Source organism: Fusarium verticillioides, chromosome 1 (assembly GCF_000149555.1).
Source record: "Fusarium verticillioides 7600 chromosome 1, whole genome shotgun sequence".
Taxonomy (NCBI): Eukaryota; Fungi; Ascomycota; class Sordariomycetes; order Hypocreales; family Nectriaceae; genus Fusarium; species Fusarium verticillioides.
The window spans coordinates 4632310-4653831 of record NC_031675.1 but is presented as its reverse complement, the minus strand read 5'-3'; the positions used below and the strand labels follow the sequence as shown (position 1 = coordinate 4653831).

The 21522-nt window shown below is 50.1% G+C and overlaps 8 protein-coding genes across 13 annotated transcripts; 3 read left to right on the top strand and 5 right to left on the bottom strand.

Moving 5' to 3' along the window:
* Window positions 1-112: 112 nt before the first annotated feature.
* On the top strand, window positions 113-1791 carry FVEG_00546 (hypothetical protein; the record flags this gene model as incomplete). The annotated part of the gene is made up of 3 exons (XM_018887073.1): window positions 113-385; window positions 439-1011; window positions 1060-1791. 3 exons carry the CDS (start codon window positions 113-115, stop codon window positions 1789-1791), a joined length of 1578 nt encoding a protein of 525 aa, XP_018742772.1.
* A 264-nt stretch (window positions 1792-2055) lies between these two features.
* On the bottom strand, window positions 2056-2289 carry FVEG_14686 (hypothetical protein; the record flags this gene model as incomplete). The annotated part of the gene is made up of 1 exon (XM_018903648.1): window positions 2056-2289. The coding sequence occupies one exon, from the start codon at window positions 2287-2289 to the stop codon at window positions 2056-2058; it is 234 nt and encodes a 77-aa protein (XP_018742773.1).
* Window positions 2290-2948: 659 nt separating this feature from the next.
* FVEG_00547 (30S ribosomal protein S5) lies at window positions 2949-4915 on the top strand. Its single transcript, XM_018887074.1, has 2 exons — window positions 2949-4475; window positions 4536-4915. Exons 1-2 carry the CDS (start codon window positions 3188-3190, stop codon window positions 4754-4756), a joined length of 1509 nt encoding a protein of 502 aa, XP_018742774.1. The 5' UTR covers window positions 2949-3187; the 3' UTR covers window positions 4757-4915.
* A 99-nt stretch (window positions 4916-5014) lies between these two features.
* On the bottom strand, window positions 5015-5350 carry FVEG_00548 (hypothetical protein; the record flags this gene model as incomplete). The annotated part of the gene is made up of 2 exons (XM_018887075.1): window positions 5015-5185; window positions 5246-5350. 2 exons carry the CDS (start codon window positions 5348-5350, stop codon window positions 5015-5017), a joined length of 276 nt encoding a protein of 91 aa, XP_018742775.1.
* A 549-nt stretch (window positions 5351-5899) lies between these two features.
* On the bottom strand, window positions 5900-13062 carry FVEG_00549 (hypothetical protein; the record flags this gene model as incomplete). Of its 2 annotated transcripts, XM_018887077.1 has the most annotated exons (3): window positions 5900-5934; window positions 5998-12905; window positions 12962-13062. In XM_018887077.1, 3 exons carry the CDS (start codon window positions 13060-13062, stop codon window positions 5900-5902), a joined length of 7044 nt encoding a protein of 2347 aa, XP_018742777.1. The 2 variants fall into 2 exon arrangements, with proteins under 2 accessions (XP_018742777.1, XP_018742776.1); XM_018887076.1 differs by having other exon boundaries at window positions 5900-12905.
* Window positions 13063-13748: 686 nt separating this feature from the next.
* Window positions 13749-15802, bottom strand: FVEG_00550 (mitochondrial GTP/GDP carrier protein 1). Of its 2 annotated transcripts, XM_018887078.1 has the most exons (7): window positions 15456-15802; window positions 15319-15356; window positions 15203-15244; window positions 14892-15139; window positions 14660-14837; window positions 14353-14607; window positions 13749-14241 (listed from the first exon to the last, which is right to left on the bottom strand). In XM_018887078.1, the coding sequence occupies exons 1-7, from the start codon at window positions 15517-15519 to the stop codon at window positions 14155-14157; spliced, it is 912 nt and encodes a 303-aa protein (XP_018742778.1). In that variant the 5' UTR covers window positions 15520-15802; the 3' UTR covers window positions 13749-14154. The 2 variants fall into 2 exon arrangements, with proteins under 2 accessions (XP_018742778.1, XP_018742779.1); XM_018887079.1 differs by lacking the exon at window positions 15456-15802 and having other exon boundaries at window positions 15319-15419.
* Window positions 15803-16388: 586 nt separating this feature from the next.
* On the bottom strand, window positions 16389-19036 carry FVEG_00551 (DNA-directed RNA polymerase III subunit RPC3; the record flags this gene model as incomplete). 3 transcript variants are annotated; one of them, XM_018887081.1, is made up of 5 exons in its annotated part: window positions 16389-16773; window positions 16826-17682; window positions 17734-18438; window positions 18512-18574; window positions 18636-18644. In XM_018887081.1, the coding sequence occupies 5 exons, from the start codon at window positions 18642-18644 to the stop codon at window positions 16746-16748; spliced, it is 1662 nt and encodes a 553-aa protein (XP_018742781.1). In that variant the 3' UTR covers window positions 16389-16745. The 3 variants fall into 3 exon arrangements, with proteins under 3 accessions (XP_018742781.1, XP_018742780.1, XP_018742782.1); XM_018887080.1 differs by having other exon boundaries at window positions 16389-17682; window positions 18636-19036; XM_018887082.1 differs by having other exon boundaries at window positions 16389-17682; window positions 18512-18854.
* Window positions 19037-19044: 8 nt separating this feature from the next.
* FVEG_00552 (ubiquinol-cytochrome c reductase core subunit 2) lies at window positions 19045-21449 on the top strand. Of its 2 annotated transcripts, XM_018887084.1 has the most exons (5): window positions 19045-19490; window positions 19553-19727; window positions 19790-20634; window positions 20693-21081; window positions 21137-21449. In XM_018887084.1, the coding sequence occupies exons 1-4, from the start codon at window positions 19242-19244 to the stop codon at window positions 20786-20788; spliced, it is 1365 nt and encodes a 454-aa protein (XP_018742784.1). In that variant the 5' UTR covers window positions 19045-19241; the 3' UTR covers window positions 20789-21081; window positions 21137-21449. The 2 variants fall into 2 exon arrangements, with proteins under 2 accessions (XP_018742784.1, XP_018742783.1); XM_018887083.1 differs by having other exon boundaries at window positions 20693-21449.
* The last annotated feature ends 73 nt before the right edge of the window (window positions 21450-21522 follow it).

Sequence of the window (21522 nt, the reverse complement as noted above, 5' to 3'; positions counted from 1 at the left end):
ACTTAGGTTATTGGGATGCAATCAGCTCCTTCCTTGGCCGCGACTCGGATTTTCCACCAACACCGCAGAATATTTCATAGGCATCGCCTCCCTCCCATTGCATAGAATAACAATGTCGTGCGCGTTGCGACTCCCGACTATTCGGGTAATTGCAAACCAAGCAAATGTCGAACTTTCAGCTTCAGCATCGATTAATATTGATGCCCCTGATGGTGCACCGCATTTTGCAACGATCAGAGATCTCTCCTCGGCAGTGGAAGATTCTCATCTTTGGATTGCTCGGTCCGGCGCTTGTTGCCTTGAGGTTTCTATTGCACTCAATGGCTATCCGATCCTTGAGACGGAAAGTCTCGATGCCATTGCCCAGGCAGTCCGCGGTTGCGAGGTATGTTAGTTATTCTCTGAAACTTTCGAGTTAGTTGTAACTGAGTTGATCAGGTTTGGGACTGCCTGGGCGTTCATCTTGGACCCAACCGGACATATCCAGTTCAGCAGCCTGGACTTCTATCTTTCTCACTCCAGCACCCAGATCTCTCATCGGCTCTCGTTGCCCCAGTTTCCACCTATACCACTGCATTTCGAAAACTAATGTTATCGATCGATGTGCGCAACGTCTCTCAAGAAGAACATCCGAGAAAATGTTTAAAGACGATTAAGCGGCGGAAAAAGAGGGTCAAGCAGAAGAAAAAGGTCGGAGGCCGTATCGAGAGCAATCTGCTAAGCACTCTGGACCTGGTCGACCAACAAGCTATTGACAACTTCATGTTCAGTCTCAACTCCCCTTGCGAAGAAAGGAGCGGGATTACTTCGCAGACTCTCTCCCGGGAGGATGCAGTTAATGACATCAAGGTGTTGAAAGGCCTGCAGTCATCGTCCCTAATCGAAATTCTCTTTGAGCAGTTGATGCTGGCGCCTGAGAAGTCGTACAGGGGCTACCAAGTCTGGGGATGCGGAGTTTGTTGCTGCCTCACCAAGCTTGCGCCGGGAGTATTTCATATGCCTTATCTCAAGGTATGGGCCCCAGCAATTATCTATTTTGGTCGCTGATAAAAGAAGCAGAGCATATTGGACCACGCCGAACTACTACCCACCATTGCCACATCCTTAGCAAGTATGCAGCATGCCGAATCCCCGGTGCTCAGACAGCAAGTGACTGATCTAGCATCGGGCTACGAGGCTTATTCTCACCCCCAGAGTGGAAAAGACGACTCTGTGGACATACTGGAGAGAAAGGCATGGGAAGTACTTCTTCGACATGTCAATGTGCCTCCATCAACAAATAGGAGAACGATGGAAAGAATCATGTTCCCGACTCGAAATTCTCGCATTTCGGGTCGAGGGTTTGTTGTTCCTGGATTACAGCCGCCAATTGAATCGGTGGATAGAAAGGCGCCAGAATCAGGGGAATGCGTGCATAAAAAAAGTCAGAGCATTCCAACGATGGATGTAAGCTGGGACATCATGGATGGGTACCTCGACATTAAGAATGATAAGGAGCATCATGAAGCAATAACTGATTTGAGTCTCGAAGTTCTCGGAATTGATCAAGATCTACGGAGCAATGCTACAAACAGCCCAACCTCCATAGGCTGGCCTGAGCCATGGCTTGGTGAAGCTGGTCAGCTTGGAACTGGTTTTGACACAATGGAATTTATGAATGAGATGCCACTTGAGCAAGCTTGGATGAGACAGAATATTGACTTTGCAAGACGAGAGACAAGAGTCGACCCAGCAAACTTCCCGAGTCTGGACCACTGGCTGATCTGCAACAGCCAGTGTAACTTAGACTAACATCTGATGATGAAAACGTGTCACCCGAAATTGAAAAAGAAAAAAAAAGATTTGATAAGAATGGCGGGAATTGGCGATGCTCCAAGAAAGATTCATATATTATAGATAGCATATGGGAGAGGCAAGCGTAGGGTGACGCCGAAGCCTGTTCTATAGAATCGTGAGGCAGATGTAATGTTGAATGTAAGTCGATGAGATTGCAAATGAGGGTCGTGGGCCGGGACAAAGATTGCTGTTGGTAATTTCTGAAGGAATAGATGATGCTTATTTGCTTGGCTTTGCTGTCTTGCCCGCTTTCTTCTTATCCTTCTTGTCCTGTTTTGCTTTGCGCTGCTCAGGCTTCATGGTTGCATAGTGAATGTACCAGAGAAGGACGATTTGCAGAATAACAGCCACAAGAACAACCAAGAGGATGGTGAAGATAATGGGTTGGTCGTTGAGGACAGCAACAGCCTCGTCTGTAGCGCCGATAGAGGAGAACCAGTCGAATTGACCCATCGTGAAGGTCGGGGTATGTTTGGTTATGACGATAAAGTTGTCGTTGTCGTAGTGTTAAGCAGAGTATTTTTGATAAAGGAATGCCGAATTTTTCAAATTAAATTAAGCCGTACAGTGCGCCAGTCACGTACAGAGTAGGAACGGAAGATATTATGTTCTTTGAATGGAATAGAATAAAAGACGTACAGAGATCGAGATAGCTATGGGAAGAGGAAAAGAGCAAGGCGACAGACGGGGCGCGAAGCAAATGTGGTAAATGGTCCACCCACAGTGAGTGGTGACAACGGTGGAAGACCCGTAACAGTCGCTTGGCTCCCAGGGGTGTTACTGAGACGTTTCACCTTGTAACAAAAGTCGACTGATGTGAAGGTGGCTCATGATTGGTTATGGCTGACGATACAATTGTAAGAGTACGATGAAGCAAGCGGCTAGTACCTAAACAGAAGAAGAAAACCGTTCAGTTACACTCTTGATGGCGTCACTGATGTGAAGTGAGGCGCATTGAGGTGGCTGAGAACATTCGGTGGCTTTATTAAGTAAGGAATGTTCCGACAATGGGTGAGGTTGATTTAGACAAGCAGTGCTCTAGAGCACGTGATTATGTACGGAGAATGGAAGTTCCAGTGTCGGCTCTATGTGACTGTCATTGTAAAGTTGATGAATGTCCCGATTTGATTGGCTTTTCTTGTCCAGCAACCGCTAACCGCATGGGGTATCATATCAATTGAGAACCATCCATTTCTTGGGTCCCCAAAAAATCTCTAGCTCGTGTGAGAGATACGAGAGAGAGAGGACGAGAGCGAGAGAGCAACGCCAATAAATTCGACTTCCTTCTCCTCCTCCTCTTCCATTGCCGCTGGCCCTCGTCGAAGTAATACTCCTCAACCTCGCGCCGACCATGAGCGTCGCACGTCCGGCTCGCAACCTCCTCGGTAGGTGCATCGCCTCATCTCGAACCACTTCAGTTACCGTCCCTCTCGTACCATGCAGCCAATTCCACAGCACACCAACAAGGTCGAAGCGAAAGTCTCGGTTTCGAAATGTCACGGCCCAAGAGCTAGGTCTGATCAAGGAGTCGGGTGAATTCACGGCGGGCATGGACAAGTACAAGCAGGACAAGTTTGCCGACCTGTCCAAGCAGGATATCGAGAACCTCAAGGCCTCTTACACACCAGAGCAGCTTGAGGCTATTGAGTTAGGCGAGAAAGCCGTCAGCCCTGAAGATATGATCATTCAGGGTCGGTTACGTGACGATCCCTATAAGCCAACATATATCGAGGATTATACCGTGCTGGACCCCCGCTACGATATCAAGCCGGAGATCGAAGGCAACCCGAGAGAGGTACAATGGCCTGACAAGAGCGAATGGATCGACAATTACGGACAAAAAATGATGAAGATCACTGACAAGAAGACGAGCGATCAACTTACCCGAGCCATGGTTCGTGCACTGCGGCGTGTGAAGGAGAGCCAGGGAGAGGACTTGATAGATCTCACTGAGGATGAGCTCAAGGACATTGAAAAGGACCCCGAGCTAATCAAACGCTACATCATCGCCGAGGATGGCCCTGAGCCCACTGCAAACGATAAGGGCCCTGAATTCATGACTCGCTCCCAGGCCGAGAAGTTGGATGAGGCTGTTGACGAGGCATGGGAGGCCGAACTCGACAAGATTGTTGGTTTTAGCAGTCAGGGTGAGGTCGAGCCCTCAAACCTTGAGCTGATTCAGGATGGCCCCGCGGGCGTTGATCGGACTTACACGGCTGAGGCACCTGATCTTGGTAAGGTCCCTGGTGTCAAAGGCTTGTACAAGCACGCCGTTGACCCCGAGGATCAGGGCCAGGATGACTCGGGCAAGTACCAGGAGATCAAGCGCCTGACAGGCATGAGCCTCAAGGACATTCGCTCGCTGCTGACCAAAGGTCTTGTGACTCGTTGGGTCTCCAACCAAACTCGTTTGGGCAAGGTCCGCAGTACCTCTGTGGTTGCCATCGCTGGCAACGGCAATGGCCGTCTAGGACTTGGAATGGCAAAGTCTACTGAGGCCGGTGTGGCTGAGGAGACAGCTCAGATGTTGGCTATCCGCAACATGAAACCTGTCCGACGATATGAGAATCGTACCATCTATGGTAATGTGTCTGCTAAGATTTCAGGCACTGTAGTCGAGCTGATGGCCCGTCCTCCCGGTATGTATCCACTCATCACTGGCAGCCATGCGATCTGCTAGCTAACCTCCTCCCTCCCAGGCTTCGGACTTCGCTGCCCTCACCGTATCTTCGAGATGTGCCGCGCCGCCGGTATCCACGACATCGCTGCTCGCATGCCCCGATCCAAGAACCCCATGAACTCTGTCAAGGCGGCGTACCAAGCGCTGACCAACCAGCCTGACCCCGAGCAGATCGCGATAGGCCGTGGCAAGAAGCTGGTGGATGTGCGCAAGGTCTACTATGGAGGAGCTGTATACTAAACCCACTCTCACACAAAGCACCTGTATCACCAAAGGAAAAAATGTGTATCTGTAGCCTGTAATAGAGAAATCTTTCTGTGATGCCCTCGGCATGGTAGAAATGGTAGAGATAGTGGTGTATCGTCACTTGATATCAAATGTCTGTCGTATTGCCATGTGAAAGAAAGCATCGTTTCGCGCATCATATTTGGTTGGGTATCAATCCTTGTCTCTTCCACCACAAAGCTGACCACTCGTTCTTCTTCGGTTCATTCAAACTCATTGCGCTGTCGATCCATCACCCCAGTCAATCTCCTGCTGCAACACTATGCTGTAAACACTGGCTTTGAGAAGAGTAAAGGCAAGACTCGTCTTGCGCTCGAGCTCACGAAGGCCATCAAGGATTTCTGTACTGGGGTTCGAGGCAAGATGTTCGAGGACAGTGGCGAGCTGGGAATAATGTCAGTATGTGTCTGCCCTTCTGATTTAAGCACAACGAGGCAGGCGCACTTTGTTCATGTTATCGGCCAAGCGTTCGTACTCGTCTAAAACCTCTTGCTCGAGTGGTGTGAGCTCAGGGGGATCAAGGAGGCCCCCTGCTTGGATCTGATCCATGTTGATAATTGTAATTAATTGACGGTGCGGAGGGACAAATCGTGAATTACGTTCGTTGTAGAAGCTTGGTTCGCAAAATATATGTTTACTACATACGTAGGTAGCTAGGCGCGGTTGCTGGAGGGGCTCATTCAATTCGGTTGCTGATAAGATAAGACAATTCAGCTGGGGCAGTCAATGCAAGTGGACCTCGGTTTTGCTTAACTCACTTTGGTTGGTAGGTAGTTAGACCTTTGTAGGCCATGCAGTCTCTGTAAAGGTATTGATTCGTACATTCCTTTTGTTACTAAAGTTGTCAAGAAAACATTATTCTCGTCAAAGCCGACCTAAGCAGATTGCGAATACTAAAGGAAAAAAGGAAAAGTCTCCAATCCGATCAAAACCCATGCCAATTCTGAACGCTCGCTCGTCATACAATCAATAATGCCCTTGCCAAATAAACAAAACACGCCAAACCAAACTCAAGTCTCCGTTGTCTCGTTCCCGTCTCAAAGATAGACATGCATGGTATGCCAGCTAAATCAAGCTTGTCGCCATTACTCCTCTGCGTTAATTCCCATAGACCACGACCTCGTTGCCTTGCACTGATCCTGCATCAGTCCCAACATTGCTTTCTGTCCACTCGCTTTCGGTATAACTGTACTCACTATACTCGTCACCATCTGTATACATATCCGTACTGTTCGTGACTACGGTGCCTCGACTGCTTCGTCTCAAGGTTTCGTTGTCGCTGTCGCCACCCTCACCACCAGCCGCTTCCTCATCGTTGGGTGCCGATTCAATGACGATTGTCTCGTCTGTAGGGGCTTCTTGAGCCTCTGGCGCTGTTGCCGACTTGACAGCCGCCTCATCAACCTCCTCGACGGTCTCATTGACAGTATTCTCTTTGTCATTGTCGGCGAGACCTTTGTCGAGATTACCACCCCAGCTTCGTTTGCGGTATGTTTTACCGCCGCCCAAAGGGGTTCGTACGCTCTGGCTGCGCTTGACCCCTCCAGAAGCTACATTGTTGTTGATCTGGCTGAGCGAAACGATCCTGCGACCTGCTCCGTTCTGTACTGGAGCGGCCAAATTGCGTTTAGCATTCAGTGCCATGCCCACCATAGACTTGCGGCCATGTGCACCTGCTTCCGGAGACTCCTCTTCATTGGCAGGCTTTCTAACACGTTTGCGGCTCATAGCATCGCCACCGTTCCTATTGGCCTTTGCCATGAGAAGTACTCGAGAATGGTCCATAACACCCTCGAGGATCCGGCGCTCCAGGTTTTCAGCACGAGATTCCATGTCGTAGAGTTCCTCTTTACGCATATGAAGGGCCGTCTCGAGGGAAGAGACATCACCAGTCAAACGTGTCTTCTGGCGTATCAGACTCTCCTGTTCTGTTCTCAGCGTCATAACACTCTGTCGAAGCCTCTCCTCCTCGTCTCGGAGACTTGCAACTGCTGCCTCAACGTGATCCTTCTCGGCGAGCTTGCGTTCCACAGACACCATGGTCTCTTGGAGAGTTTTGGTATGGTCTTCGTGAGCCTGCTCAATTCGCTGCTTCTGCGCTGAGAGGAACTCGGAAATATCAGCAGCTGTCTGGACTACCGAGGCATGAACCTTGTCCAGCGTATCAAGGCGACTAAAGGCATGATCAGCAACAGCGCTGTGGTCGACCAATTTATCGAGCTTCTCTTGCACGACAGCGTCGTCATATCGGCCATCCAAAACCAGATCGAGCTTCTCACGGACCAAAGTATCATCGTACTTGGAGTCCATGATCAGGTCAAGCTTGTCACGGATGGGCGTATCGTCGTACTTCTGCTCAACAAGTACGCCAAGGATTTCCTTGATTGGCGCATCGTCATATCTTTCTTCGATGATCTTGTCAAGCCTAGCCCGCACCTCGGCGTCGTCGTACTTAGATTCAATAATATTGTCCAACTTTTCCCGAATTTCCGAATCATCATACTTGGACTCGATTATGGTAGCGAGCTTCTGATGCACTTGAGAATCGTCATACTTCTCATCGATGATCTTGTCTAGTTTCTCCCGAACCTCTGTGTCGTTGTACTTTTCCTCGATGATTTTGTCGAGGCGTTCCTTGACTTCCGAGTCATCGTAGATCTGTTCGATAAGCTTATCCAACTTCTCATGAACATGCGTATTGTGAAACTTATCGTCAGTGAGAAGTGTCAGGAGGGTCATGAGCTCTTCAGGAGACTTGTGCTGGACAATCTTGTCCTGGATTTCGCTCGTCGAAGACTTGGAGTGTTCGTAGTGTTCACCGACAAGTAGAAGAAGATCCTTGACAGATTCGAGCATCTTGGGATGAGACTCGCTGACCTCTCCTTTCAAGCTCTCAACAGCCGTCAAGGCCTCAGTGATTTGGTCGCGGGTTTGCTGATGTTCGGCCTTGTCCTCGGTGTGAGTCTGTTCACTGCGGGCCACGAGCTCCTCGACCTTGGTGAAGACAGTCTTAGAAGCCTCCTCCATCTTCTCCAGAGAATCGGTGACAGTAGAGCCCAGAGTATCAATAAGAAGCTTGAGCTCATCTGTGACAGATTTAGAGCTTACAACGGCTGCCTCCATAGCTTCGTCCCTGGCTTCGCTGACCTTACTTCTATCATCAAGAGTAGTCTGTAGAGTCTCATATTTGGCAATGAGGTCACCAATCTTCTCGTCGATCTTGGTGCTTAGCGTCTCGGTTGCCTCTTGAAGTTTCTCGTTAGACTCGACCTTGACGCCAGACACGACAGCCTTGGAGTCCTCAAATTCAGTCTTGATGGTATCAAGCATGTCCTTGAGGTCCTGGTGGACGTTCTCGTTCTTATTGATCTTCTCGCCGACAGTCTCAAGGAGCTTGCTAATGCTCTCGACGCCAGTTGCACCCTCTTCAAGCTTGACGTTGATGGTTCCCTGTAGTTCCTCAAGGAAGGTTTTGACCTCAGTGACGCGTTCGCCAACGGAGGTGGTCTCCTCATCACGGACTGCGATTGCCTTGGTCTGGGCGTCAACTGTGGTATCCAGCTTCTCCTGAAAGTCTTTGACTATAGACTCTAGGCCACCAAGATCTTCTTTCTTGACAAGAAGAGTCTCTAGGCTAGTGATGTCCTCCTTGCGAGCGAGGAGAGCGAGGTCAGTGCTGGTAAAGGTATCAAGAGCTGTCTTGACCTCAAGAGCTAAGGCTTCAATGGCCTCGACATCAGCCTTGGTGACCTTGTCGGGGTTTTCACTCTCTTTGGTAGCGTGTTCCTTGATCTCATCAAGTCTAGTTGAGACTTTGCCAATAAGAGTTTCCAAGGCCGAGACCTCCTCTTTGCGGCACACCGTCTCCAATTGGGTGGTAAGGGACCCCATAGTCTCCCGAGTCTCAAGAAGCAAGGCCTCCACATTGTCGATGTGGTCCTTTCGAACGGCTTGCTCACCATCAATCAGATCGTCCAGTTGACCTTTGGTGTTACGCAGGATAGTCTCGATGGCTTGCATATCCTCCTTTGATGCAGGCTCATCGCCGTCTCCCACGATTGCACGAGCGGTCTCTTCTTCTCCATCCTCCTTCTTCTTTTTTACTGAAGCCGATCTTGTGAGTGTCTCCCGGGAGGCGATCTCGTCGACGCTGTCCTGAACTGTGCGAAGTAAATCCTCCATACGAGACAAATCATCTTTCTGAACAGCCTCGTTCTCAGACTTGACAGCGTCGATCTTGATGGCAAGCCCTGCAATCAGCACTTCGAGGTTCTTGATGTCATCCGATTTGATCGTTTCGGAAGGTCCGTCATCCCCTGTCCTGTCAGTTGACACTGCTGCAAGGGCCCGCATACTGTTGCTATCCCGCAAAGCCTCAATGTCGGAACGAACAGATTCAAGGCCGGTTTTGAGAGCATCAAGGATCTTCTCGTCGGTGACTGATTCTGCAGGTGCAATGGCTCGTTCATTGTTACTTTCTCGAAGTGTTTCGATATCTGAACGGAGAGACTCTAATCCTGTCCTGAGAGCATCCAGAACCTCATCGTTGGGCTTAACATCTGGAACTGGGGCTAGCGCTTTCTGGTTGCTTTCTTGAAGTCCTTCGATGTCGGTTCGTAAAGAATCGAGGCCATTCTTAAGGGCCTCGATGACTTCGTCATTGGTGGTGTTGTCGACTGGGGCGGCTGCTTCCTTTTGGGCAGTAGCGATTGCTACTATTTCGGCATGAAGACAGTCCAGGCCATTCTTCAAGGTGACGATAACTTCATCGTTTGAAGTGTTCTCTATGGGAGTATCAGGCTTCTCCTGGGTTGCAAGAGCTGCGATCTCGGCATGGAGGGAATCAAGACCATTCTTCAGAGTAACTATCACCTCATCGTTTGAAGCATCCTCTCCGAGTGCAGCGCGATCGCTGTTGTCACGAGATAATTCAATATCGGCTTTCAGTGACTCAAGTCCGTTCTTTAAAGCTTCGATGAACTCTGTGCTGGACGAGTTGTCGACCGGTGCGATAGCCTTTTCGCTGCTGTCACGAACAGCTTCAATATCGACCCGGAGAGAGTCAAGCCCGTTCTTGAGAGCCTCGATCACCTCGTCGTTGGTGGTGTTGTCGACAGGTGCAGCGGGCTTTTCAGATGTGCTTAGACGAATAGCTTCGATATCAACACGGAGAGCATTGAGGCCATTCTTCAAGGCCTCGAGAACCTCGTCGTTCTCTTTTGGCTCAACCACAGCGACCGCCTTCGTTGTTTGACTATCTCGAAGTGCTTCGATATCAGCTCGTACGCCACTGAGTCCGGATTTCAGTGCTTCAAGGACTTCGTCATTGGCAGGGGGTGTAGACTCCAGCGTGGCAACGACGCGGTCATTACTGCTGTCGCGAATGGATTCAATGTCAGCTCTGACGGAATCGAGTCCAGTCTTGAGTGCTTCGAGAATCTCGTCATTGGCGGTCAAGTCGGTAGGCTTGTTCGTGACACGGTCCATACCTGCCCGGAGGTCGTTGAGGCCGTCATTGAGTGCGTCAAGGATTTCACTTGTCTCGGCGCGTGGTCGCAAAACCTCTTGCCGCAAATTGTTGAAGCCGGTGTTCAAAGCTTCCAGAACCTCTGTGTTGTTGGTCTGAGGTGGCAACGCAGGCACCATAGATGAGTTAACGATTTCGCGGAGACCCTCGAGCTCAGTCTGAAGCTGCTCACGAGACTCTTGGTTGGTGGTTGAGACAATGCCTGCCATCTCATCCTTGAAATCTTCCAGAGACTTCAAAAGGTCATCCATAAACTCTTCCTGGCCAGCAGCGCCAGTGGCACGATCAACATAACTCTCCATAGCTTGGCGAAGGTTCTCAAAACCGTCCTTGGTCACATCCCGTACCTGCTCGGTCTCACGTCCATTAGCCGCGACCGTCTCCTTAGTTTCTTCAGACAATGTCTTGAACTCATGGCGTAAAAATTCCATGATCTCCCGGAGGCGTTCAGCAACATCATCATTGCTCGCTGAAGCCGGTACCAGAGCCCGGCTGGAGTGGACATCGAGGTCCTGGAGGCCTTCCCTAACGGCGTGTACAACATCCTCATGAGTGATGTCGTTTCCAGCACCTGGGGCAACAGGGAATTCAAACTCCTCAAGGCAGTCGCGAACGGCGTCGATGATTTCCTCCCTCGAAAGAGTGGCGGGTTGATCAACCTGAGGAGGAACAAAGTGCTTTAGACCATCTACAACAGCAGTGAAAACCTCGTCCCGAGTCACAGCGGGAGGATGGTCATCGCGGGGCGCATATTCCTGAAGGCCTTGCTTCAGACAAGCCAAGACTTCGTCCCTCTCAAGTCCGAGCTGCTGCACTTCGATCTCAGGCTTATAGTTCTCCCAGGCGTCCCTGACAGCTTCGATGACATCTTCTCGGCTCAAGTCAGGTAAGTTACTCTTGGTTGCCTCGTTGTCTTGGATGGCCGCTCTCATGGCATTGTATATCTCTTGGTAGTCGACAGCGCTTTTCTGAGTGTTGACCGAAGCAGCTGACTGGCGTCTATGCTCGCGGAGAACATGATTAAGCTGATCCTTCATTTGCTCAAGCCCCTCGTCGATAACACGAGCGACTTCATCTTTGCTTGGAGTATCATGATCCTCAACACCTCTTCGAGATGCTTGCTGCTCGAGCCGTCGGCCAATCTCGCGGCCCATGCCCAGGACCTCGCCTCGCAGTTCGCGGACAAGAGCCTTGACTTCGGCAGTAAGACCTCCACCTTGAGAGACACTGTCTTTGACAGAGCGAATGATGCTTATGAGGTCGTCATTCAAAATCTCGGCACCACGAGCTGATGGCTCCGAATTTCGGCGAGCCTCATTCCTCATAATGTGCTCGACGCGCTGGGAAACGGCACTCCTTGCTTGGCCCGGCATGGTATCACTTCGGCTGTTTTCTGACTCAAAACTGAGGTTACGAGACCGGCTCACATGGGGACTGCCAAGAGAGTTTCCGAGAATAATGGCCTGCTCGGACTGAGCCTTCACCTGTTCAATGACTTCATCCAGCTTCTGGGATGTGGCCATGCCAGATAGTTTATTGGAAACTTCTTGTAAGCGGCCGAGCAGAGACTCCTGCCCTTCCTTGGTGCCCATCTCCCGAATGATTCGCTCCAGAAGAATGACGGAGGGTGGCGCCTCAGAGCCAGCAAGAGAGGGTGTGCTGATGGACCCTCGCTCAATTGAGTCGCCAAAGCTCTTGGGAGAGGGAATTCTAGGGAGATGAAAGCCCCTGGTGCTTGGTGGAGAGAGGTTGTGTGGCTTGTTGTCTAGGTAATATCCTCCAAAGGGGTCGCGAGCCGGAGGGAGCCTGCTGTGGCCATCGTTGCCATTGCCGTGACTTCCTAAAAGCTCTCTGAGGCTTCTACGGATATCTTCATCTCTCGAATTTGTAGCCTCCTTGAGGCTAAGGAGATCAGTAGCATTGTCCCTGCTTCGGCGGCTCAACTGAGACATCTCCTTCTGCAGTCCTGTCGCGATGCTAGTCAGGCTGAGAATTTGATCAGACAGCGCTTCTAGGTTCTGGGGACCTTTTGACAAGGTTAATGAGCCATTTGTGATATCCGTCAGAGGGTTCTCCGGTTCTTTGACAGGCGTGGATGAGGTCATATGTTGAAGAGCAAGCATGGTGGACGATTGTGGCGGTGTGTTTTCGCCGAGGATGCTTTGAGGAGGAGGCCGTCGAACTGCAGGACGCAAAATCGGCGTCAAGCTGGGTCCAGGTACTGGTGTCGTGCTGGGTACTACCGAGTCCTTTTCGTTTGGCCGAATATCAAAATCTCGCGACCGAGAGGGCGTCTCTGGGCGTTGTTGACGCTCTGGGGAGCGCGATGGCGAGCTGTGGCCGCTAGCTCCCTCGATCATCATGCTGATATCGCGAACTGAAGATTGCAGTCGGCGATGTCCCTTTGTCGGGGACTCTATTCTCTTGGTAGGAGCCATGGTGCTTTCTCTCGCTCGCTCATTAAGTGCAGCGTGAGCAGATGCAATAGCGCTCGAAGTTCCCACCCGTGAAGTTAATGGCGACCCCGGGTTGAGAGGCAGCGGAGGGGGGCAGCGTTCGGGGTCAGAGCTGTCCCACCTGTTCCCTGTTAGTCGGCGCAAGAGACGCATGAGGGCATATACAACAAAACTTACATTGGAACAAGTGCTCGAATATTGGGATCTGAAGAAGCCGACTGTTGATGTCTCAGCTGAAAGTCCCCGTCGTAAGAACTGTCTCGCTCCGAAGATGACATGTCTGTCCTGGTTCCTTGGAAACAAGTAATGGTATGTGAGAAGTGTGTTGGTCTCAATGGCAAGAATGCGGACGGCGCCGCAGCCACGCTATTTACAAGAGAGCAAACAAAAGTCGGTGGGGATTGAGGAATGCGGTGTACGTATCTGAATATACTCGTTGCAACTAACAAGCAGGAAAGCAGGTAGTATAACAAGCAATTCAAGGGGGTATCAGATACAAGAGGATGATGAAATTGGAGGGAATGAAGTTAGAGCATCAAAGTTGGTTGCATTGTTAAATTCAGATGGCGTTGAGAGAAGCTATAACTCAACCTTTGGCTGTCCGTTGCGTAACCGCAACCTGGTTTATTTTTTGTTTCGGGCCTGGTTGGTTGCCGAGCAACCTCCCGCACTGATAATCAACTCGACCTTAGGCTGTCGTTGTACCGCACCCCCAGTTGACATTGGCAAATCACAAGCTCACAACCGAGCAGATCACACCACGAATTGAGGGCCTTTGGACCGCCCTGTGAAGAGGGGCCTATGAACTACACCATTGTGGAATTTAACAGGGATCATGGCCTTGCTCACGCAAATCTAAACAAAGTAACTGTGCCTACCGCTCTGATGCCCTGGTAGATAGGTGACGTTGAGAGTAAGCAAGTCCAGCACCACCACATTACGCCTTTCAATAAGGTATGACCCAAGCCCCAAAGAAAACTTCAGATCTTATAAGACGATAGCCAAACGAAATCATTCAAGCTTAACTCAAGCTCACGCTGGCTTACGTATATGGTTTTGTCGCCTAGGCCTTGAGTTTTGTTCTGTCCCACAGGCATCTCCCGATTAGAACGGATGGCATTTATCAAATCAAATCGCTTATTTATACAGAGTTGAGTGCCTCCCCACTGCTTCACTAACAGTTTACCTCGCTTCCAAGCGAAGCAGATCCTCTCATATCGGCGCAGCGGCGTGTCTATCGTAGCAAACCTAAGAACCTGATCCGTCTAAACTCCCATTTAAGCTGTCTTCGTTATCAGCGTCCAGATAGTACCTATCTAGATTCGTATATCAATCTTTAACATGAATTCAAATATTGCATAATTTCATCTCTACTTCTTGAATGCAATGTCAAAGGCAGGAATCAAAGTCTGGGCAAGCCAGAAAGAGAAAACCAACTTGGGACCAGTCATGAGGAGCTGCAGGGCCGTAAAAGTTAGCGTCGAGAAGTTCTTGAGTGGGGACGGGAGTTGATCGGGAGCTGGCGGGCCGCAGAAAGACGGCTATCACTTCTATGATGGTGAGCGTACCTTAGGGACAAGTCCTTTGAAGAAAGCTCCAGGGCCCTCATTCTTGGCCATATTGGAGAGAATTCGGAAGCCACTCTCAGGGTTGTCGAAGTTTCGGTTCTGGATACGGGTCTTGATAACGTCAAGGGGAGCAGAGACAACCAGAGAAGCGGAAGCACCAGCAATAGAAGCAATAAAGTTCTGGAACCAGCTGGCCTTGTTGTAATCCTCAAGATGGAAAATATACTCCTTGGCAAAAGCAGATCCACCAAACAGCTACGCCAAATCAGTCTTCTGAATCAACTCAAGGAGAAGAGGCCACACATACAGCGAAAGATCCAGGGGCGTTACGAGCAGCTGTCCAGCCCCAGCCACGGTACAGGCCAAAACCCTCATCGGCAACGATCTTGAGGACGCCACGGCCACGGAAAGCCTCGGGGTTTGTCTGGCGTTTGATCTTGAGGACGTCAAGAGGTAGGAGAACGATCTCACCAATACCAATCAGACTATGGGGCACATCAGTTCAAGCTTCTCAACAAACAGACGTATTCATGTCCTACCTTCCAGCAGTAGAATGCATGATGGCTTTTCCGGTCTTCTTGCCGAAGGCGTTCTCGAAGTCTGCTCCATAGTGCTTGGAGAGGTAATCACGAGCAACAGGCTGGCCACCATACTTGTACACACGCTGTAGGACCTTGTAACCGGCGGCATATCCCAGTCCAGGGAAGAGGGAAACGAATTTTCGTCCGAAGGGAGCGGTGGCCTTGTCCTTGAAGATGACCTTGTTCAACTCGCTGGCGCTGGATATCTACGAGCCCAAGCTGTCAATACATTGTCCGATGACATGCGTCAAGAGAGGCAATTCGCTTACACGGGTCTGGTTGCTCATCAACCGCTTCGCAATGGTGTCGACCTTGTGGAGGGGTTAGTGATCAGCTCCAACATTTGTCGCAATTGTTTGTGCTCAAGAGAGGTGGGGTTCCGTACAGGATGGAAGACGGCCAACTCAGCAATACCAGCGGAACCTGTAAAGATCTTGTCAGCTCGAACTAGAGATATTGATTGCAGGAAACCGTAAAGCAATAGCATGGACTCTCGCCTGTTTCAATTGGAGTGAAACGTACCGGAGCCGAGGACACGAGCCAGGCCAGACTCCTTCTCGCGACCAGGAGCGACGGGGGGAGACATCTTGATGGGGCAGAGTAATAGGAATCAGATCAGGCCGCTTCTTTGCCAGTATTTCCCAAGACTTTTCAAGAAACTTGGAAAATGGAGTCGTGAGCTTGTCGCGAGAGCAAGAGTTCGGGTATAAGACTCAAGAGCTGGCTGCTTGGGAAATTTTTCCTGTCGCCCAGTGCACTTATCTCTTTTTAGTTCCTAGGAATCCCCTGGCCCTTGCTAAATCCCTGGCGTATTTGCGGTTGTATGTACTCCGTACCGACGTCGGAGAATCGTGGAGCTTTGATTTAGTAGCTATCCGTCTACGGAGTACGGGTTTCATTGGATTTTTCTCTGGTGCGATTTGAGAGACTCCACTCTTGAATCCCGACCCTCAACAGCGGCCAAGCATGAGCCACAGTTTATTATACAAGCCACTAACAAATAATCACGGTACCCTATAGCCGCGACGGTTCCTCTATAACCGTCTTCATCTGATGAACCCAGGAAAACTTAAAAAGGTTCATATTTATCGCGAAGGTAACGCCATGATAGCCGGATACTGCCGTTCCCGGAGGCCGAGAACTCCATATTCTAGCCTCAAAGTCATAGTCTCGAAGTAACAAAAGAAACTACCGAGGGCAAAGTGATACAGAAATTGGAGTACAGGCCTTCTTCTATTACAAGAACTAACATAAAGTTCCCCTGTAAGCAAATACGCATTAACAGGTAGAGAGACCAGCCTACAGGTTAGCGATATCTTACTGACCATATGAACATGCATGCTGATGGCCATCTCACACACAACACCGAAGTCCTACCTTCAACAACAAATCAAACGATCACGAAGTCACGAAGCAAAGGCGAGAAAAATGTCAAAAGAAAAGAGAAAAAAAAAAGGCGATTCAATGCGTTCTTTTCGTGAGTTGCTATCTAAAATATGGATGCAGAGATGATATGAGGCCAAACCGTACCCAACGTCAGTACCTGATATCCACGCCAACCGCCAATTCCAAGCGAGGTTCGAGCTGAGGAAGATATACACGCATTGGCGTCTCCTTCTACTCCTCAGTAATCACGAAGCACAGATACCAACTCATCTAGCCTCATGACTTGACCGAGAAGCTTGTCCTGCACTCCCAGATGCCTGTTGTATTTGTTGTAATGCTCTGTGGTCATGACCTCCTCTTCTTTGCCTTGCACGTCCTTCCTCTCAACAAACGAAAGAATGTTTCGTTCCTTGTGGCGCTCCACCTCTAAGGTTTGAAGGCATCGGAGCATAGCCTTGTAAATGTCATCCAGTGCCTGTGTTTGGGTTCGCTCTTTGTCAAAATACCAGAAGAAGAGGGTTCGATTGGCAAGTCGGCTGCTATCTTTGGGCACTTCTTGAACATCCACTATACCTGCCATCTGCATCGCGAGCATTTTGCCTTGCACGTCACCCTTCTTCATGAGCGCGGCGGCTGGAAGCATTTTCTCATCAAGCTTGCCCTTCTCTCGAAGAATGCGGGTCAAGCGTAGACCATGGCGACCGTGGGATTGTTCAATAATAGCGTCCAGTTCGATTTCCCGCAGCTTGCCTACGAGGCGATCAAAGTCCACTGTCCATTGCCCACGGCCGTACATCCCACAGTGACGGATGAACGGATACTTGCTTTCCGCGAGGAGAAGAAGATGACGGCGCATCTGGGAGATTCGGGTCTCGTTTCCATTCGTAGTATCTTCAAATCTTACTCTGTTTTCTTGTTCCCCATTAGCTGTACCCTCATGGTTGTCGCCAGCCCATTCATCAACTTCATCGTCAACGTCAAACGCCTTTCTTCGACCGGGAGGACCGGCATCTGAATCGTCAGAATCGTCGTCTGACTCCGGCGCTGTTTCCCTGATCCGTTCAGCACTCTGTGAGTCAATTTTTTCTCTTGGAGTTTTGCCAATCCCATTTTGGACGTTGATATTTTCGTCCAGGTGCTCAAATATGTCGATAGTTGTCACAGCTGGTTGTTGTCCAGGAGTCACTTCATCGAGTAGCGGGTCAGACTGGCACCTCGAAAAATTTGAGGTCAAGAGATCGAGCACTGCGCGGTAAACTTCACCAGTGACTTCGCCAAGCATTTCTGTTGCGAGTTCTGCAAGTCTCTGGTTCCGCAGCTCAACCAAGCATCTTTCATAGTTTATCTTGATCACCACATTGGGCTGTCAAATGTCAGTCGGGAAATCAAATCGTAAATAATTGGGCGCTCTTACGTTCAGCTTTGGAGCATCGTATGCATGACCATTTTGCGTTGCTCCGTTAACAAGTTTCCGTCTCTTTGGCTTGGGACCCCCGCTCATGTCAAGCTGACGCTTCAAAGTCTTGGGCTGGTCTCTATATGTTCTAGAGCGTTCGATGACCTCGCGTTGAGCCTCGATCTTTCCTTTGGTGACCTTTTCGCCTGGTCGAGGTTTGGTGACTTCGTCTTCGATCTCACGATAGACATCCTTAGGGTTCCGGAAGCTTTCGGGCCGAACAGTCTCGACGATTTCTGCTCGAATCAGGCGAACAAGGACAGAGTTCAGGTGACTTTCTGACTCGATGAGACCATCGTGGGTTTTATGTTCACCGTTAGCATGTCCATTGAGCTTAGGCGCCCTCGACCCGAAAGCTTGAGAAAGATCTGCGATTCGGGCGTGACCCAGCTGCATCAAAGTCTGGGCGAGTTCCCGCTCCGCGATGCCGTATTGGTTTTCAATCACATCTAAGATCTTCCCTGATCGTACGAGGTTGTAACAGGCGTCAGCATCGGCTTGGTAGTACGTGATGTCGGTATTAGGGTCTGTGTGGTGGTAAAGAAGATTTTGCTGTATCAGAACAGCGATACCATTTCGTAAGTATCGCGGTGTGAGAGATGTATGTTGGACCAGTTGCGCAATGGTCGACCGGCCTTTTATGAGCAGTGCATTCAAGATTCGCTGTTTGCGACGAGCAAGTCAGCCCCACAACCTCACTTGTACCCAGACAACTACGGCATAAAACATAACGTACCGAAGGAAGTTCGCCATGAAGATCATTGACTAGGAGAGCACAAAGCTCAGCGGCATGTTTTGTCTGCCGTGAAGGGGCTGTCAGCTGGTATATCTTAAATGGTAATCGAGCTGCTTCGACTCACAACGAGCATTGCTTGCTCCTAGAGATCCTCTCACTATCTCTAGAGCTTCACACTTGCTACCGGAACGTCATTGATTGACATAAAATTATAAAAGAAGAATTGAGAGCCTGAGAAGAATAAATCGAGAGTTTCGTTTTCAGCAATGCTAGCTGTAAGGTTAAAGGGTGGAAAAGCAGTCGAGAGAGCAACAAGGTTGGGATGCTTTTTTTTTCTCCGGCGCAAATGCTAATGGATCGTTAATAAGTCAATTTTTGCCTGCAACTCTGATTGCTGTAAGTCAGCTGCTGGTAGGCCTGTCTTCAGTGGGGTTCAAAACTTCAATGCTGGGTACGACGGAGTAAGGTACTACTTGTAGGTACCTACCTACCTTAGTACCTTGGCACTTAGTATTTATTCTTTCCCTGACGCCAAGTCGCTGAAGTCGCACTGATGAGCCAATGCCGCGGATGGAAATCTGGCTGACCGGGGCAATCACGTGACATTCTCACTCGTCCCGTAGCCCGAAAATTAGACGGGACCTTTTCGACGAGGCACTTCTCTTGGAGATCAATTGCTTCACCTAGACGGCCGAAGGATCGCCAATTGCCTACGCCATCACCCGCGAATATGATCTCGAGATCGTCCCTTGCGCGAACTGCGCAGCAGGCTGCCCGCCAGGCCTGCCGCGTCCAGCGACGTACCTACGCCGCCGCTGCTTCGACCGGATCATACGAGACCTCGGATGTGACTGGCCTCAAGGTCGCCTCGCGGGATGCTCACGGCCCTACTACTACGCTCGCTGTGGTGGCCAAGGCCGGTACTCGCTACCAACCTCTTCCTGGCCTTTCTGTTGGCCTTGCCGAATTTGCCTTCAAGGTGAGAGACGAGAGAATAGAGTGGAAATCAAGGACTTGAGCTAATTTGCTGGCTCCATGTAGAACACCCAGCGACGATCTGCCCTTCGCATTACTCGCGAGTCTGAGCTTCTTGGTGGTCAATTAGCTTCCTCTCACTCTAGGGAGGCTGTTGTTGTCGAAGCTAGCTTTCTCCGCGAGGATCTGCCTTACTTCACCGAGCTCCTTGCTGAGGTCATCTCTCTGACCAAGTATACCAGTGAGTAAACATTCAACCGTACACTACATACACATCTGGGCTATACTAACGAGGATCGCTAGCTCACGAGTTCCACGAGGATGTTGAGCGTGTTCTCCACGCCAAGCAGGCTGTCCTCAACGCCGACGTCGCCGCCACTGCTCTCGACAACGCCCACGCTATCGCCTTCCATACTGGTCTCGGCTCCTCCCTCCTCCCCAGCTCCTCCACTCCTTACCAGAAGTACTTGAACGAGGAGTACATTGCTAGCTACGCCGACGTTGCTTACGCTAAGCCCAACATTGCTCTTATTGCCGACGGTGCCTCTCCCGATTCTCTCTCCAAGTGGGTTGGCCAGTTCTTCAAGGACGTGCCTTCTGCCCCTCGAAGTGGCCAAACTCTCAAGACGGAAGCCACCAAGTACTTTGGTGGTGAGCAACGAACAAGCTCTAGTGCTGGCAACTCTATTGTTATTGCTTTCCCCGGCTCCGGTTACGACTCTACCAAGCCGGAGCACGCTGTGCTTGCTACTCTCCTTGGTGGTCAGTCCACCATCAAGTGGGCTCCTGGCTTTAGCCTCCTGGCCAAGGCCACTGCTGGTACCTCCGGCCTTACTGTCAACACCTCCAACCTAATCTATTCCGATGCTGGCCTCCTTACTGTTCAGCTCAGTGGTCCTGCTCCCTCTGTCCGTAAGGGTGCTGAGGAGACTGTTAAGGTGCTCAAGAGCATAGCAGATGGCCAAGCGAGCCAGGAGGACGTCAAGAAGGCCGCTGCCTACGCCAAGTTTAACCTTCTGAACCAGAACCAGCTCCGCCAACCCAGCATCGCCCTTGCTGGCTCTGGTATCGTCAATAGCGGCAAGTCTTATGACTCTGCTGCCATTGCCAAGGCTATCGATGGTGTCTCCGCTGAATCCATTAAGACTGTAAGAACTGACCCGAATTTTGTCAAATATTCCATAAGACTAATACTTTCTTTGACAGGCTGCCAAGACTCTCCTTGAGGGCAAGGCCACCGTTTCAACTGTCGGTGATTTGTTCGTGCTGCCCTACGCCGAGGAGATTGGTCTGCGAGTATAAATGGAGGTCCAAGAGAGAAAAGAACTTGTACCAACAGTTTAGAAGTCATGTGGGAGAGGCTGACCTCTTTGTGAATATTTGTAGTAGAAATCCTTTGATCCATTATAGGCCCCTTTGTTCACCACCATGAATTTTATGTTACATGAGCTTGGTGACGCGTATCTCTCGCAAAGACAGATCGAGTCTGATCTGCTGCATTGCATTCAAAGGTAGCATCTCAAAGGGTTGCTTTTGCCGATGTATGCTTTGATAAAAAGTTGTGGGGGCTCAATGTCAGCTTTACCAGTCAACCCGTAGGTAAGGACCGCAATGCTGAAGATACCAGACTAAACTCTGGGTTCTCGCCAGACATCCTGCCGTTGGAAACGTTCGTACCTATGCAACTCGGCGAAGCCAGAACCGGTCAGGTTACAGCCACTCATACGTTTGAAAACCATTCGTTGGCCCCAAACTTGCTGTCAGCATCGTATTCGTGGGTACACAAGTTGTACCACCAACACTGCGCCTACACCAATATAGCCCCTCTTGTCTTGTGTTTGGCTACATAGTATGCATTGGAGCTTTGCATGTGTTCTGATGATACCTTAATGGAAGCCGAATATCACAGTAAGCGCTGAAGATTCAAGACCCATGCGGATTATGCGCACTGATGTATCCCTACTGCATCCCCAGCAACGCCCACTTTTATAACAACAAGCGTGTACTCCGTAAGCTTTCATTCATACTTACCTACT

Bases quoted from the DNA above. Each gene is read 5' to 3' on its own strand.
- FVEG_00547 (XM_018887074.1), top strand. From the start codon at position 3,188: ATGAGCGTCGCACGTCCGGCTCGCAACCTCCTCGGTAGGTGCATCGCC. The intron at 4,476-4,535 runs GTATGTATCCAC...CCTCCCTCCCAG, and splicing joins GCTGATGGCCCGTCCTCCCG to GCTTCGGACTTCGCTGCCCT.
- FVEG_00550 (XM_018887078.1), bottom strand. From the start codon at position 15,519: ATGTCTCCCCCCGTCGCTCCTGGTCGCGAGAAGGAGTCTGGCCTGGCT. The intron at 15,140-15,202 runs GTAAGCGAATTG...TTGGGCTCGTAG, and splicing joins TGATGAGCAACCAGACCCGT to ATATCCAGCGCCAGCGAGTT. The intron at 14,838-14,891 runs GTAGGACATGAA...TGTGCCCCATAG, and splicing joins ATGCATTCTACTGCTGGAAG to TCTGATTGGTATTGGTGAGA.
- FVEG_00552 (XM_018887084.1), top strand. From the start codon at position 19,242: ATGATCTCGAGATCGTCCCTTGCGCGAACTGCGCAGCAGGCTGCCCGC. The intron at 19,728-19,789 runs GTGAGTAAACAT...GAGGATCGCTAG, and splicing joins CTCTCTGACCAAGTATACCA to CTCACGAGTTCCACGAGGAT. The intron at 20,635-20,692 runs GTAAGAACTGAC...TTTCTTTGACAG, and splicing joins CCGCTGAATCCATTAAGACT to GCTGCCAAGACTCTCCTTGA.